Source organism: Dama dama, chromosome 4 (genome assembly GCF_033118175.1).
Source record: "Dama dama isolate Ldn47 chromosome 4, ASM3311817v1, whole genome shotgun sequence".
Taxonomy (NCBI): domain Eukaryota; kingdom Metazoa; phylum Chordata; class Mammalia; order Artiodactyla; family Cervidae; genus Dama; species Dama dama.
In genome coordinates this window covers 48,341,922-48,355,527 of record NC_083684.1, presented here as the reverse complement: position 1 = coordinate 48,355,527, position 13,606 = coordinate 48,341,922, and the positions used below count along the sequence as shown (strand labels likewise).

At 45.0% G+C, this 13,606-nt stretch overlaps 1 protein-coding gene across 2 annotated transcripts in view; it reads right to left on the bottom strand.

Annotated features, from left to right (window-relative positions):
- GPATCH1 (G-patch domain containing 1) overlaps positions 1-13,082 on the bottom strand; it is a 51,495-nt gene extending 38,413 nt beyond the window's left edge. The window contains exons 1-4 of one of the 2 annotated variants that reach the window (XM_061138958.1): positions 12,967-13,049; positions 6,908-6,964; positions 5,311-5,445; positions 1,492-1,577 (exon numbers count right to left, since the gene is read on the bottom strand). In XM_061138958.1, the coding sequence (XP_060994941.1) occupies positions 1,492-1,503 (12 nt within the window). In that variant the 5' untranslated portion in view covers positions 1,504-1,577; positions 5,311-5,445; positions 6,908-6,964; positions 12,967-13,049. Of the gene's footprint in view, positions 1-1,491; positions 1,578-5,310; positions 5,446-6,907; positions 6,965-12,966 lie in introns of both variants that reach the window. The other variant, XM_061138957.1, reaches the window with a different exon arrangement.
- Positions 13,083-13,606: the final 524 nt, after the last annotated feature.

Sequence of the window (13,606 nt, the reverse complement as noted above, 5' to 3'; positions counted from 1 at the left end):
ACAGTGGTTTGGATAAGCTAAGGCCAGCCGCCAACGACAAAGTGGCTTGACAGTGGCCGCTCAGTGAAGCCACTACAGGCAGTGCTACGCTAGGAAGACAGGAAGTAAGGGCTGTGTTGTTTGTTCTTCTTGGACAATATCTCAAAGGTCAGTGTGAAGGGGGTAATCTTAGAGCCGCAGTCAGCAAGTATTCAGGAGCACCTCTGTGCCAGGCCTAGTGTTAGGAGCTTTTGCATTTACTGAAGCAGTTACCGTTGGGAGCCTGTCCAACAACCAATGCCCCTTCCTCTTTCCCCACAGAACCCTGAGGCTGTCCAGGCACCAGCCTTGCTCTGAGCCACCGTGCATTTCAGGACTGGTGTCTCTGGTGGGGTATGGAGGGTTCAGGAGAGGGGCGGTGGTTCATGTTTTATCTAAGCCAGGCATTCTGATCCCATTTTCCTTGCCAGGGACTCTTTAAGAATGGGTATAAAAGAATTCACCAGAGCAGATGTGAGGGAAAATCCACCAGATGGTTTCTTTGCTCTCAAGAAAAGATTCCAAAAAGAAAGTCCTCTTTCCACTGGGTAACGTCATCACAAACGTGACACCTCAAACTACCACAGCCACCTCACAATGGCAAAGAGAGCTCGTGTAAGGACAAGCTGATGTACAGAAGATTACTAAGAACCTGGGACCCTGCTGACATCTAGACTTGTTTCATTAGATATGCTTCCTCATAGATTATGCAGGTCAAGCAGGAAAAGGACCACCCCTGGCCTGCAGCCTAAAGAATGCCCATATAAGTACTTAATCTTTATCACAAATGAACTCATGAATAGGTTTTAAAGAACAGGTTTAATTTTACAAGAAAACAGAGCGCAACCTTTGGGCTGCAGGACTACTTTAGAACCCCCCACTGTTTACCCCTAAGAAGTTGGCGGTCATGATTGCTTTAATGAGACACGCAAATGCCTGCATGGAACTTCCTTTCACTCCTTTCTCCAGTCATTTACTCCTCCTTAAACAGCAGCATGGCATCACCAACTCAGTGGACATGAGTTTGGGTGAACTCCGGGAGTTGGTGATGGACAAGGAGGCCTGGCGTGCTATGGTTCATGGGGTCACAAAGAGTCGGACACTACTGAGCGATTAAACTGAACTGAACTGAAACAGCAGTATGTGTTTTAAGAGTCACTGTGAAGGCTATGGCCTCAGCTCAGCAGACGTTGCACTTTTGGGGCAACTGGGGCATTTTCAAGTAAACTTGCCTATATATGACCTTCTGCTTACACTCTTGACTTTAGAAACTGGTGCCAGCCTGTTCAGGCACTACACCAATGAACGAGAATCCATTCACATACAGGGCACTATAAAGTCCAAATACCAAAAAGATAAAATCTTACAAAGAGGAGATCGTGCACTGGACTTTCTAGGAAGAGAGAAGGTGCTACAGCAACCACCCACCCACATCCCACTGGCAACCTGGTGGTTATAGTTCTGCACACCCACCTCTTCATCCATAAAATCTTCGGGACCAAGAACAGACTTGTCTGCTCTGTTCTGTCGTGAAGACACGAAGGAAGAGGGCGTCCATCCTTGAAAGAAAAGAGTTTAGAATGTTATAATCCTAGATGGTATTTTGGCTTATGACTAAATAACTAAATAACACATATGGAATTGAAACCTCCAATAACTACAAATTCTCAGTGCCTTCTCAGCTCACTGTTTACATAGACACAATTAGGCCACATAAACTTATTCATTTCCATGTGCCCTGTTGTCAAAACTTAGGGGATACAGTGAGAAATTTTTCTTTCCCCAGAAGAATTTACAACCAAGAGAAATCAAATTATACATTGAAAGTTAAACAGTGGGTTGGACACGACTGACTGAACTGAACTGAGATGACTGAATAGAGAGAACGCCAAGGACTTAGAGAAACATGGAGCCACAACATGGCAGGAGCCTGGGTTCCTGAGCCAGCAATTCAAAAGGAGGCTCCCAGAAGAGTCATCAGAGTGAGAATACACACTCTCTTACTCTCTTATGTGCAGGAACCCTTCATCTTTGAGTCCTTAGCTCAGATGAAGGGATAAAGAAGTTGTGGTACATATACACAATGGAATAGTACTCAGCCATAAAAATGAATGCATTTGAGTCAGTTCTGATGAGGTGGATGAACCTAGAACCTATTATACAGAGTGAAGTGAGTCAGAAAGAGAAAGATAAATATCATATTCTAATGCACATATATGGAATCTAGAGAAATGGTACTGAAGAACTTATTTACAGGGCAGCAATGGAGAAACAGACACAGCGAATAGACTTATGGACATGGGGAGAGGGGAGAAGAGGGTGAGATGTATGGAGAGAGTAGCATGGAAACTTACATTACCATATGTAAAATAGATAGCCAACAGGAATTTGCTGTTTGTCTCAGGGAACTCAAACAGGGGCTCTGTATCAACTTAGAGGGGTGGGATGGGGAGGGAGATGGGAGGGAGGTTCAAAAGGTGAGGGATATTTGTATACCTATGGCTGATTCATGTTGAGGTTTGATAGAAAACAACAAAATTCTGTAAAACAATTATCCTTCAATAAAAAAATAAATTAAAAAAAAGAAAGTTAAACAGTGAAAGGAACCCAACTAGATCTCAGAAGAAAGATGAAAGATCACCTTAAAAGGAAGGACCTCTCTGAGACCACCAGGATCGCAAAATACAATAACATACTAACATATCAAGGCGCTTCCCTGGTGGGTCAGCAGTAAAGAATCCGCCTGCAATGCAGGATCTGCAGGAGACATGGGTTTGATCCCTGTGTTAGAGAAGATCCCCTGGAGGAGAGCATGGCAACCCACTCCAGTATTCTTGCCTGGAGAATCCCATGGACAGAGGAGCCAGGCGGGCTACAGTCCACTGGGTTGCAAGAGTCAGACATGACTGAAGCGACTTAGCATGCACACACTAACATATCAAAGAAACACTACGTCAAGGTGCATTAGTCAGCCACGAAAGGATTCAACCCGGCTAGTCTAAGAGTGGGTTTCCCTGGTGGCTCAGATAGTAAAGAATCTGATTGCAGTGCAGAAGACCTGGGCTCGATCCCTGGGTTGGGAAGATCCCTTGGAGGAGGAAATGGCAACCCACTCCAGCATTCTTGCCTGGAGAATCCCATGGACAGAGGAGCCTGGCGGGATACAGTCCATGGGGTCGCAGAGTCGGACACAGCTGGGCAACCTAGCGCAGTCTAATGTCAGCAGTGGCCATCCACACCAGGCCCCCAACTCCATCAAACTCCTGAGTCCTACAACTAACAGCCCTGTTCCCACTCATGGTTACCAAGCCTGTGCCGTGCCTACAGGGAGAAACTGCACGGAGGTCAAATGTACCCAGAACCCTCTAAGATACTGTTTTAATCTTCCCTCATGTCCTTTCTGACTTCCTGCCCGAGTCTTGAGGAGCTGAGGAGTATGGAGCAGACCGACACCCAGTATGTGGGTGGAGCTGGCTTCCAGGACAATTTGGGAGAAACCCCAGGAGAGTGAAGGTCAGCTCTCCCAGGGAATACACTGGGCCCAGCGGCTTCCCCATTTGGATTCCTACAGTCTTTGCCCTGTAGCTGCACAGTGCTTGAATCTGTCACTCCTGAAGGTAAGGAGATATTCCAGTGTATTAACATATCACAGTCTATCCGTGATGACTAATCCTTTGAGCTGGTCTTACTTTTTAATTATAATATACATACAGCCATAATTATAACCATCAGTAGTCTACTCATATATTTCTTTCTTCACAAGCCCGACTGCCATTTTTAACATTTTATAAATGTGCTTCTTTAATAGTGCCTTAGTTACCTAATTTTGCTTTTCATAATAATAAGGCTGAACATTCTATGTAGCATTTCTGGAGTAAACCGTTCAAATATTTTGATCATTAGTTCATTGAATTGATCTTTATACATTCTTGATATTGAACTTTATTTTTTTTATTTTTTCCAAACCCTTGAAAATAATTTTATTGACTTCTTAATTTATTCTATTTGCATCTTTCCTCCTAATTGGGAATATACATTGGGTAGAAAAAATTTTTTTATTTTTTTATTTATTAAAAAAAAATTTTTTTTTCCATTTATTTTTATTAGTTGGAGGCTAATTACTTTACAATATTGCAGTGGTTTTTGTCATACATTGACATGAATCAGCCATGGATTTACATGTGTTCCCCATCCCAATTGATATTGAACTTTAACCCATCTTATTTACCCTAATTATTTTTCTTACCTGCTTTCTACCTTCCACTTTCTTGTATTGTTTTCCATCTTTATTTTACTATCATTATTATGTATGAGTAATTAAAAAAAAAAATCTATCACAGATTTGGCTCATCTTGTTCTTAATAACTGCTAGGTGAGTTAACCAGTCATTTTAATTCATATTTGATATACATACATCATTTTCTTTCAGTTTTTCTGTTAAAACATTTTTTTAAAACATACACTAAGCAGTACAGAAGTTACAGTGCTGCATAATGTAAAAAATTTGGTTGATTTTTCTTTTCTCCAGGTGGACAACATGTATGGACAAGTGATACTGTGGACGCCCGGGTCAAGACCAGTGTCCTCACCCACAAAACAGCTGTGACACTTGCCCGCCTTAGACAGAGTCGTGTGAGATGAAGACGCCCTGAGAGAACTGCGTGAGAGCACTGCCTGAGGCGAGACACAGTAGGAAACAGAAGTCACCCTCATCATTTAATCCCCTGGCTGTGCTGTGCTGCGCTAAGTCACCTCAGTCGTGTCTGACTCTCTGCAACCCCATGGACTGTAGCCCACCAGGCTCCTCTGTCCATGGACTTCTCCGGGCAAGAATATTGGAGTGGGTTACCATGCTCTCCTCCTGGGGATCTTCCCAACCCAGGGACTGAACCCTCATCTTTTAGGTCTCCTGTATCGGCAGGTGGCTTCTTTACCAGTAGTGCCACCTGGGAAGTCCAATTATCTGGTTAGGATGTATCTTTTTTTTTTTTTTTAAGTCAAACCTTCAGGTTGTAATCAATGAACAACACACAAGTTCACTCTGGAAACATCCAAAGAACACAAACGATTATAGTATACCTATTGGGTTGGCCAATCCTTTCCATTACACTGTGTGGAAAAACCCGAACAAACTTTTCAGCTAACCCTATACTAACATGTTTTTAGAAGTTTTTTTTTAAAGGGAGCATTGCTGGGGGTGGGGGGGAGGGTGGGGGGCAGAGGAGTGAAAATCTTATTATATTTCAATCATTTGCTTTAGCCATACAGTAGCTGTAATTAAGAAAATCCTACCTTCTTTTGAGCCAACAGTGTTGAAGTAACCAGCAGAGAAACCTCCACTAAAGGCTCCATGAAATCGTTTATACCTTCCTTTTTCATCTCTGACGGTCTGATCCTGAAGAGGAATTGGCTTCTTTGGTCTCTCACCTGAAAAAGAAAAAAAAATTTTTTTGGATGAGAGAGAAGGCGGTGGTGGGTTATAGAGGATTTAGGGGAAAGAGCACTGTTTTATTTATTTGTTTATTTGGTCACGCCACATAGTTCACAGAATTTCAGTTCCCTGACCAGGGATCCAACCCAGGCCCCCCACAGTGGAAGCACTGAGTCCTACCCACTGGACTGCCAAAGAAGTCCCAAAGATCATTTCTTAAATGTAATGAATTGTTCACTTCTTGTAGCTTCAAATATAATTCAAGTTGCTTTTCCTAGATTTTAATAGAGAGTGTAGCTTAGAAAACAATATATTTTATCAATTAAAATAATATATTTATTATTTTGTATTTATTTTATTTATAGTTCTAAGAAAATTATAGATATCTCTTTTAATATTTATATTAGAAATATGTTTTGGCAAAGTGGCCTGCTTTTCCCACTAAGTTCCATTATGAAACTGAATTACACTGGGGTGAGGGTTCCAGCCCATGGAGGTGAAACCTGCTGGCAGTCAAGCAGGCAAGCTGCTGGGGTGGCACAGGGCGTGCAGGGGCTTATGGCAGAGAGAAGCACTTCTACATCTCTCCTGCAAATTCATGGTATCCCTGAGTCCAGAATTTCTCCACTGATATTGCCCATTTTCCCCAAAGCTTACGTTTCCTTATTTCTGGGACTCTCTTGATTCCACAGTTTCGTTGTTGTTATTTAGTCACTAAGCTGTGTCTGACTCTTTGCAGCCCCATGGACTACAGTTACCATTCTTTAAATTTATTCCTTTTCCTACTTTGTTGGAAAGGGCTGAGTTGCTATATCATACAAACAAGTGAGTGTTAGTAGCTCGGTCATGTCCAACTCTTTGCGAACCCATGGTAGCCCACCAGCGTCCTCTGTCCATGGAATTCTCCAGGCAAGAATACTGGAGTGGGTAGCCATTCCCTTCTCCAGCAGATCTTCCCAACCCAGGGATCGAACTCGGGTGTCCTGCATTGCAGGCAGATTCTTTACCATTTGAGCCACCAAGGAGGCCCAACAAAACATTTTAGCCTTTGGACTTCTCTGGCCGTCCAGTGGTTAAGACTCTGGGCTTCCATCACAGGGGGCACAGGTTTGATCCCTGGTCAGGGAACTGAGATCCCACGTGACATCTGTGTTTGTGCGCTTAGTCTCTCAGCTGTGTCTAACTCTTTACGACCCCAGGGACTGTAGCCCACCAGGCTCCTCAGTCCATGATGTGCAGTCAAAATAAACAAAAATTTCATCCTCACCTAAAAATTTCCTATGTTTAAAGTTTCAGGTACCACAGCACAAATTACTGCCTAATTTTATCAATTCCAATGAAAACTTCTGTATCCATTTAAAATAAAAAGTAACCATCACGTTACTTTCAAATATTCAGTTCAGAAAGCAAGTTACATAGTAGTTAAGTGCTCTGAGTGGAGAGTCACAGCAAGCCCACCTTGACTAGCACTGGGATCCTGGTCATCTTAACCTCTCTGTGCCTCAACTTCCTCATCTGTAAAAGAGAGATGACACTAATAGCAACATCTATTTCATAGACGGGTTAAGCAAATTAGATCAGAAAATGCATGTGAAGTTCTTGGTAAAAAGAGGGACACACAAATAAATACCTTTAAAGTACCAGCTTCTGTTGTTATCAGCAGTAGTCAAGGCTATGGTCTTTCTAGCAGTCATGTATGGATGTGAGAGCTGAACAATGAAGAAGGCAGAGCGCCAAAGAACGGTGGTGCTGGAGAAGACTCTTGAGAGTCCCTTGGAAAGCAAACCAGCCGTTCTTAAAAGAAATCAACCTTGAATACTCCTTGGAAGGACTGATGCTGAAGCTGAAGCTCCAATACTTTGACCACCTGATGTGAACAGCTGACTCACTGTAAAAGACCCTGATGCTAGGAAAGATTGAAGGCGGAAGGAGAAGAGGGTGACAGAGGATGAGATGGTTGGATGGTATTACCGATTCAATGGACACGAACTTGGGCAAACTCTGGGAGATGCTGAGGGAGAGGGAAGCGTGGGAACTTGCAGTCCATGGGATCTCAAAGAGTCAGACATAACTTGGTGACTGAACAACAGCAAAGTAGTAGTACATACAGTAGGTAAGACATGTTCTAAGGCCCCTGGGTACCTGTTACTTCAATAATTCAGCCAGTCACTAATTCTGGATAATGGAACAAAAAGTAAACAAATGCTTAGCCTCATAGTCCTAAATTCTTACTTGTAGCTTATGGAGGCTTTAGGTCATTTCTAGACTATTAGCTACCCTCCTCCTTCCTAGGTTTGTGACCTTAGGCAAGTTTCTTGATTTCTCTAAGCCTCAGTCTCCACAATTACAAAATTAGGGTGATAACTGAACCACCTTGTAGGATGGTGCTAAGGATTAAAAACCACATGTGAGGAGCTGCGCACAGTTGCTGGCCATAGCAAAGCTTGGTTAGTATCAGTTAGAAATTTCATTTCATTCTAAAGAACTGAATCAGAACTGAATCACAACTTGGGTCCCACAGGCCAAGATTTTCACCCTTTCTTACAAATGCAGCTGACACGCTCCATTACCACACGTGCACCTGGCTAACACCAGGCTAAGCTGGAGTGACTCCCTTGTGCTGGATAATCCCTCCTTAGGCGGGACTGACTCAGCATGGTTAGCAGCATCCCTAGCCTGTAACACCAAATGCCAGTAACACACCTGTCCCAATAAAGCATGACAACCAAAAATGTCTCCAGACATTTCCAAATGTCCCTTGGGGGGCAAACTCATCCCTAGTTGTGAACCACCAGGTTAAGGTGAGAGAGGACAGGTCCCACCAACTCGAGGTCCTGTCTTGCTTGGCTCTCCAGGTACTCCTGAGATGAAAACGGAGGTAAGATCGGTCGACAACTAAGCAGAACCCAGCAGCAGATGATGGGGGCCACACAGTGTGGGAGCCACTAGGCTCCATGGGGCTCCTGAGTGAGAGGCACCACCTCTAATCACAGCACAAGAAAACTCCAGGGGGGAGTGGCATTTGAGGGAGGCCCTGTGATAATCATCCCTACTAATAATAACTAATCCTTTCCTTTCACACTTTTATCTCATTTATCATACCCTGATAAGGATGCTCTGATTAAAGAAGTGCCTTAAGTTCCTGAGATATGCAGATGAAACCACCCTTATGGCAGAAAGTGAAGAGGAACTAAAAAGCCTCTTGATGAAAGTGAAAGAGGAGAGTGAAAAAGTTGGCTTAAAGCTCAACATTCAGAAAACTAAGATCATGGCATCCAGTCCCATCACTTCATGGGAAATAGATGGGGAAACAGTGGAAACAGTGTCAGACTTTATTTTGGGGGGCTCCAAAATCACTGCAGATGGTGACTGCAGCCATGAAATTAAAAGACACTTACTCCTTGGAAGGAAAGTTATGACCAACCTAGATAGCATATTAAAAAGCAGAGACATTACTTTACCAACAAAGGTCCGTCTAGTCAAGGCTATGGTTTTTCCAGTAGTCATGTATGGATGTGAGAGTTGGACTATGAAGAAAGCTGAGGGCCGAAGAATTCATGCCTTTGAACTGTGGTGTTGGAGAAGACTCTTGAGAGTCCCCTGGACTGCAAGGAGATCCAACCAGTCCATCCTAAAGGAGATCAGTCCTGGGTCTTCCTTGGAAGGACTGATGGTGAAGCTGAAACTCCAATACTTTGGCCACCTCACGTGAAGAGTTGACTCATTGGAAAAGACTCTGATGCTGGGAGGGATTGGGGGCAGGAGGAGAAGGGGACGACAGAGGATGAGATGGCTGGATGGCATCACCTACACGATGGACATGAGTCTGGGTAGACTCCAGGAGTTGGTGATGGACAGGGAGGCCTGGCGTGCTGCGATTCATGGGGTCGCAAAGAGTCAGACATGACTGAGTGACTGAACTGAACTGAACTAAGTTCCACAACCAATAAGCACAAAACTGAAATCAGATTTCAACTCAAGTCAGGGATGCAACCCATTCTGCCCATTACTTGTCCCCTACCAGCAGTTTACTGAGGGCCTTCCAGAGGAAGCAGGTCTGTTCTAGACCTGGGTGTGGAAAACTAAACACAACTCCACTCCTGTTCCCAGGGCACTCAGAGTCTATAGGAACTGCTCTGACAATGTGCAAGGCCCACAACATCACCCAGAGGCATTCATCCCATCAGGAAACAGTAAACAGAAGGTCTAAAAGGGGAAGGTAAGATGTTAGAGAAGGTAATACAGTCTGACTGGAAGGAAGCCACAGAAGATGGAACCAGAAGAGCAGATGGGGGCTTCCCTGGTAGTCCAGTGGTTAAGGATCCACCTGTCAATGCAGGGGACACGGATTCGATCCCTGCTCCAGGAATATCCCACATGCTGTGGGGCAGCTGAACCCTGCAATACAACTACTGAGCCCACGCTCTAGAGCCTGTGCTCTGCAACGAGAAGCCACCACAGTGAGAAGCCCCTGCATGGCAACAAAGAGTAGCCCCTGCTCGCTGCAACTAGAGAAAGCCTGCTCACAGTGAAGACCCAGAACAGCCAAAGCTAAATAAATACATAAGAAAGGCAGATGGTGCAGCAGACATGGAACACGTGCTGCAGGGTCCAGGTGCGTCCTGTGGGCGACTGGGGGTCAAAGGTAGTTTTAAGTGGGAGAATCACAGCACCAAGGAAGAAGAAAATGGGCCTAAATTAATCTGAGTGCAGGATGAGCTGGAGATGAGAAGGTTTCTACAGCCAAGTGAATGCATCTAAGGGAAGATAAGATAAGCCCCAAGGCCAGATAAGCTTCCAGGCCAGGGCACCTATGTGTCCAATAGCCTGTGTATAACAGATCAGTCATTGTCTCGTTTTTTTTTTTTTTTTTTTCCTGAAGGTTCTGTTTTTTTTTATTGGAGTACAATTGCTTTACAATGTTGTGTTAGTTTCTGCTGCACAACAATGTGAATCAGATACACACACACACACACACACACACACATCTCCCTCCCAAGCCCCCATCCCAACTCTCTAGGTCATCACAGAGCACTGAGCTAAGCTCCACTGTTTTTTTTTTAAAGATTTTTTTAAACAAAATGTGGATCACGTTTTAAGTTTTTATTGAATTTGTTACAATATTGCTTGTTTTATGTCTTGGTTTTTTGGCCCCAAGGCATGTGGGGTCTTGGCTCTCTGACCAGGGATCAAACCCACACCCCCTGCATTGGAAGGCAAAGTCTTTTAATCACTGGACCACCAGGGAAATCCCTTCACTGTCTCTTAACCAATAAAACTTTCTGTCAGGGCCAGCAACTTTAATCAAGTAATAGAGTCCCTCCTCACCAGTGTTTGTCTAACCTGTCACTAAAGTTTCAAAGCAGGAGGTAAAAGTGGTTATTGGTCTAGTATGTTACATTGTAAAATGTAGTGGGAGTGTGTTTTAACTTCAAAGCGCTTAGGTAACAATGGATCAGCCCTCAAAAACTTCTAGTTAATGAGAAGTTAAAAGATGATTTTAGGACAAGAAAAAAAAAGTTCACTCTAACTTCAAAAGACTGGCTAGACCGCTCATTCCAGATTTTGTGCACCATCAAAACAGGAAGAATTAGAAAAATATAGATCAAATAGTTGATGACTTACAATAGGTCACTTCACAAGGAAACAACCGTGAGCAAAAATATAGAAATGACCCAAACTGCTGCCTGACAGGCTGTAATAACCTCCACCCATGAGTGTTTAACCCTTCCTCGATCTGCATACCTAAATTCCAACCAGTTTTCAGGAGTTCCTATCCTGCCTTCTCAGGTTTTCCTGTTAGCGTGTGTAGGTTATTTCTTCTCTACTTGACATACTTTAGCGCTTGTGAATCACATACTTTTGCTCTCAACTAGATTCGAAACCCCTTGAATCAAGTATCTTTGTCAATAAATTCCTTGGGATGATGTGTTTGCCGATACAGCTAATATGATCTTGCATGCATGTGTGTTTATGCTAAGTCACTTCAGTCGCGTCTGACTCTTGGTGACCCTATGGACTGTAGCCCACCAGGTTCCTCTGTCAATGGGATTCTCCAGGCAAGAATACTGGAGGGGGTAGCCATTCCCTTCTTCAGGGGATCTTCTCGATCCAGGGATCAAACCCACATCTTCTGCCGCTCCTGAATTGCTGGTGGATTCTTTACCACTGAGCCACTGTGGAGACCTGGTGCAATCTTAGATTGTACTAAAGAAATACAGCCTAAAATAAAGGACGCACCTAGTGATGGCCCCACTTTACCCACACTCTGGTCCCATACTTGGAGAAAAGCTTTGACAATTTAGGGTTGAGGGGACTTTAAACTGAATCTATTAGAGAACTGAGTGTGGTACAGAGATGTCTTAGAGGAAACGCAAGGGGTGTCTTTAAATACATAAGAAGCTTTCAGGAGACTAGCAATTCTTTGTCTGTTGTACGCAGACAGTAGATACAGGGCCAGCATCTGGCAGAAGTTTCTAATGATTTGAACTGTTTGTAGGGAATAAGAGGGTCCTCAGTGGCTATGTCCCAGAAGTACAAACAACCTGACAGGATGTGGTCAAGATGGGAAAAAAAGGAGTCTGCAAACAACTCCTCCCCACCATACTTGCTTTGTCTTCCTCCACGGGGCTAGCACTGCCATCAATCCTTACTGGCTACTCAATACATACTTTACTGAACAAATCAAGTCATGAAGTGGATCAGACCAGAAACATGGAGGAGAATCTTGCTTCATCTTGCTCTCACCCCTACATTCCACCAGCAAGTTCGCGATCAGCGCTGCTTTCAAAGTACTCTCAACTCACCACTACTTACCGCCGCCACCATCATCGCCCTAATTTTGGTAATCTCCCTGCTTCACTCCTGCCCACCCCCAACCGGCCGACTCACAAAATCAAGGATAGAATAAACCTAAAAACATACATCCCTCCTTTGTGTAACCCCTCCCCCAAGACTCTTTTACACTTAGGATTAAAATCCAAACTCCCTGATCACACCAAGTAAGGTTCAACCCCCACCTCCTCCTCTGAGATCATCTTCTGCCAGCCTCTCCCGGGTGCTGTATGCTCCACCCACAACAGTCCGGCCTATTCCTCAATTTGGCAAACTGGCTCCGACTTCAGAGCCTTTGCACTTGCAGTTCGCCTTGCCTAAAATGCTCTTCACCCAAATCTTCGTACCGTTGCTTCCTTTCTCTGTTTCAGGTCTGAACTCAAACGTCCTGTCCTAGGAAAAACATCGCCTGACCACCGCTGCTCCCCTACCTCGGCTCTCACACGAACCTATTTGTCATCTTTCTATTTCCCATCCCTCCGGGACTTTGATCCGTCCCTCCAAAACATAAGCACCCCAAAAGCACAGAGCACGCCTTTCTGGTCGCTGTTCCCAGAGCCCGTAGCACGCAAGCCTTTCCCCCAGTGCCAGAAAAGGTCTGGCACAGAGTTGAGTGTTTTGGCCCCGAACCCTGGACCCCCAGCCTGTTTGCCAGAGGCTCTGGCGACGAATATAGCGCGCACCTTCTTCCAGCGGCTCCAGGCCAGTCCCATAGCTGACCAAATCCTCGTCGCTGTCACCGTCCAGCGCCGCCATACTGCTTCCTTCCGGACCCCGCCCCCTCGCTACGGCGGCCTCAACCGGCCAAACATTTTCCGCGCTTTCTTCTCCGCGAACCGCTACGAGTTCCAAGCGCGAGTCGCGGAAAGTGCTGACCCCGCCAGGCAAGCTTCTTTCTTGGGATCTGCGCCTGGTGGTTCTCAAACCCGTTTTGTTGGAGGCAGACCCCCTCAGGAGTTGCCTCGGAGGCTTTGGCTGCCCCGACGTCCCATCCTAACTACACCAGGTGCCGGTCTGGAGGAGGCGCCTGGGAGAGAGTGGAATGCACCCCGCTGTCCGACTGCTGGTTCTCCATGAAACCTGCGCACCTCCACACCCCTCCCCAGACCGGTCCACACCCTTCCCCAACTTCCCCTGCTGGCAGACTCTGCTCCCCTCATTGCTACCACTGTCATGCGGGGAACTTGCCTCTACTCCCACACATGCGCGCGCTATCTGACTATAACGCCCTTGTTTTAGCCGCTGAGTCGTGTTCCACTCTTTGCCACCCCATGGACTATAGCCTGCCAGGCTCCTCTTTCCGTATAACACCCTTAGGTTTAG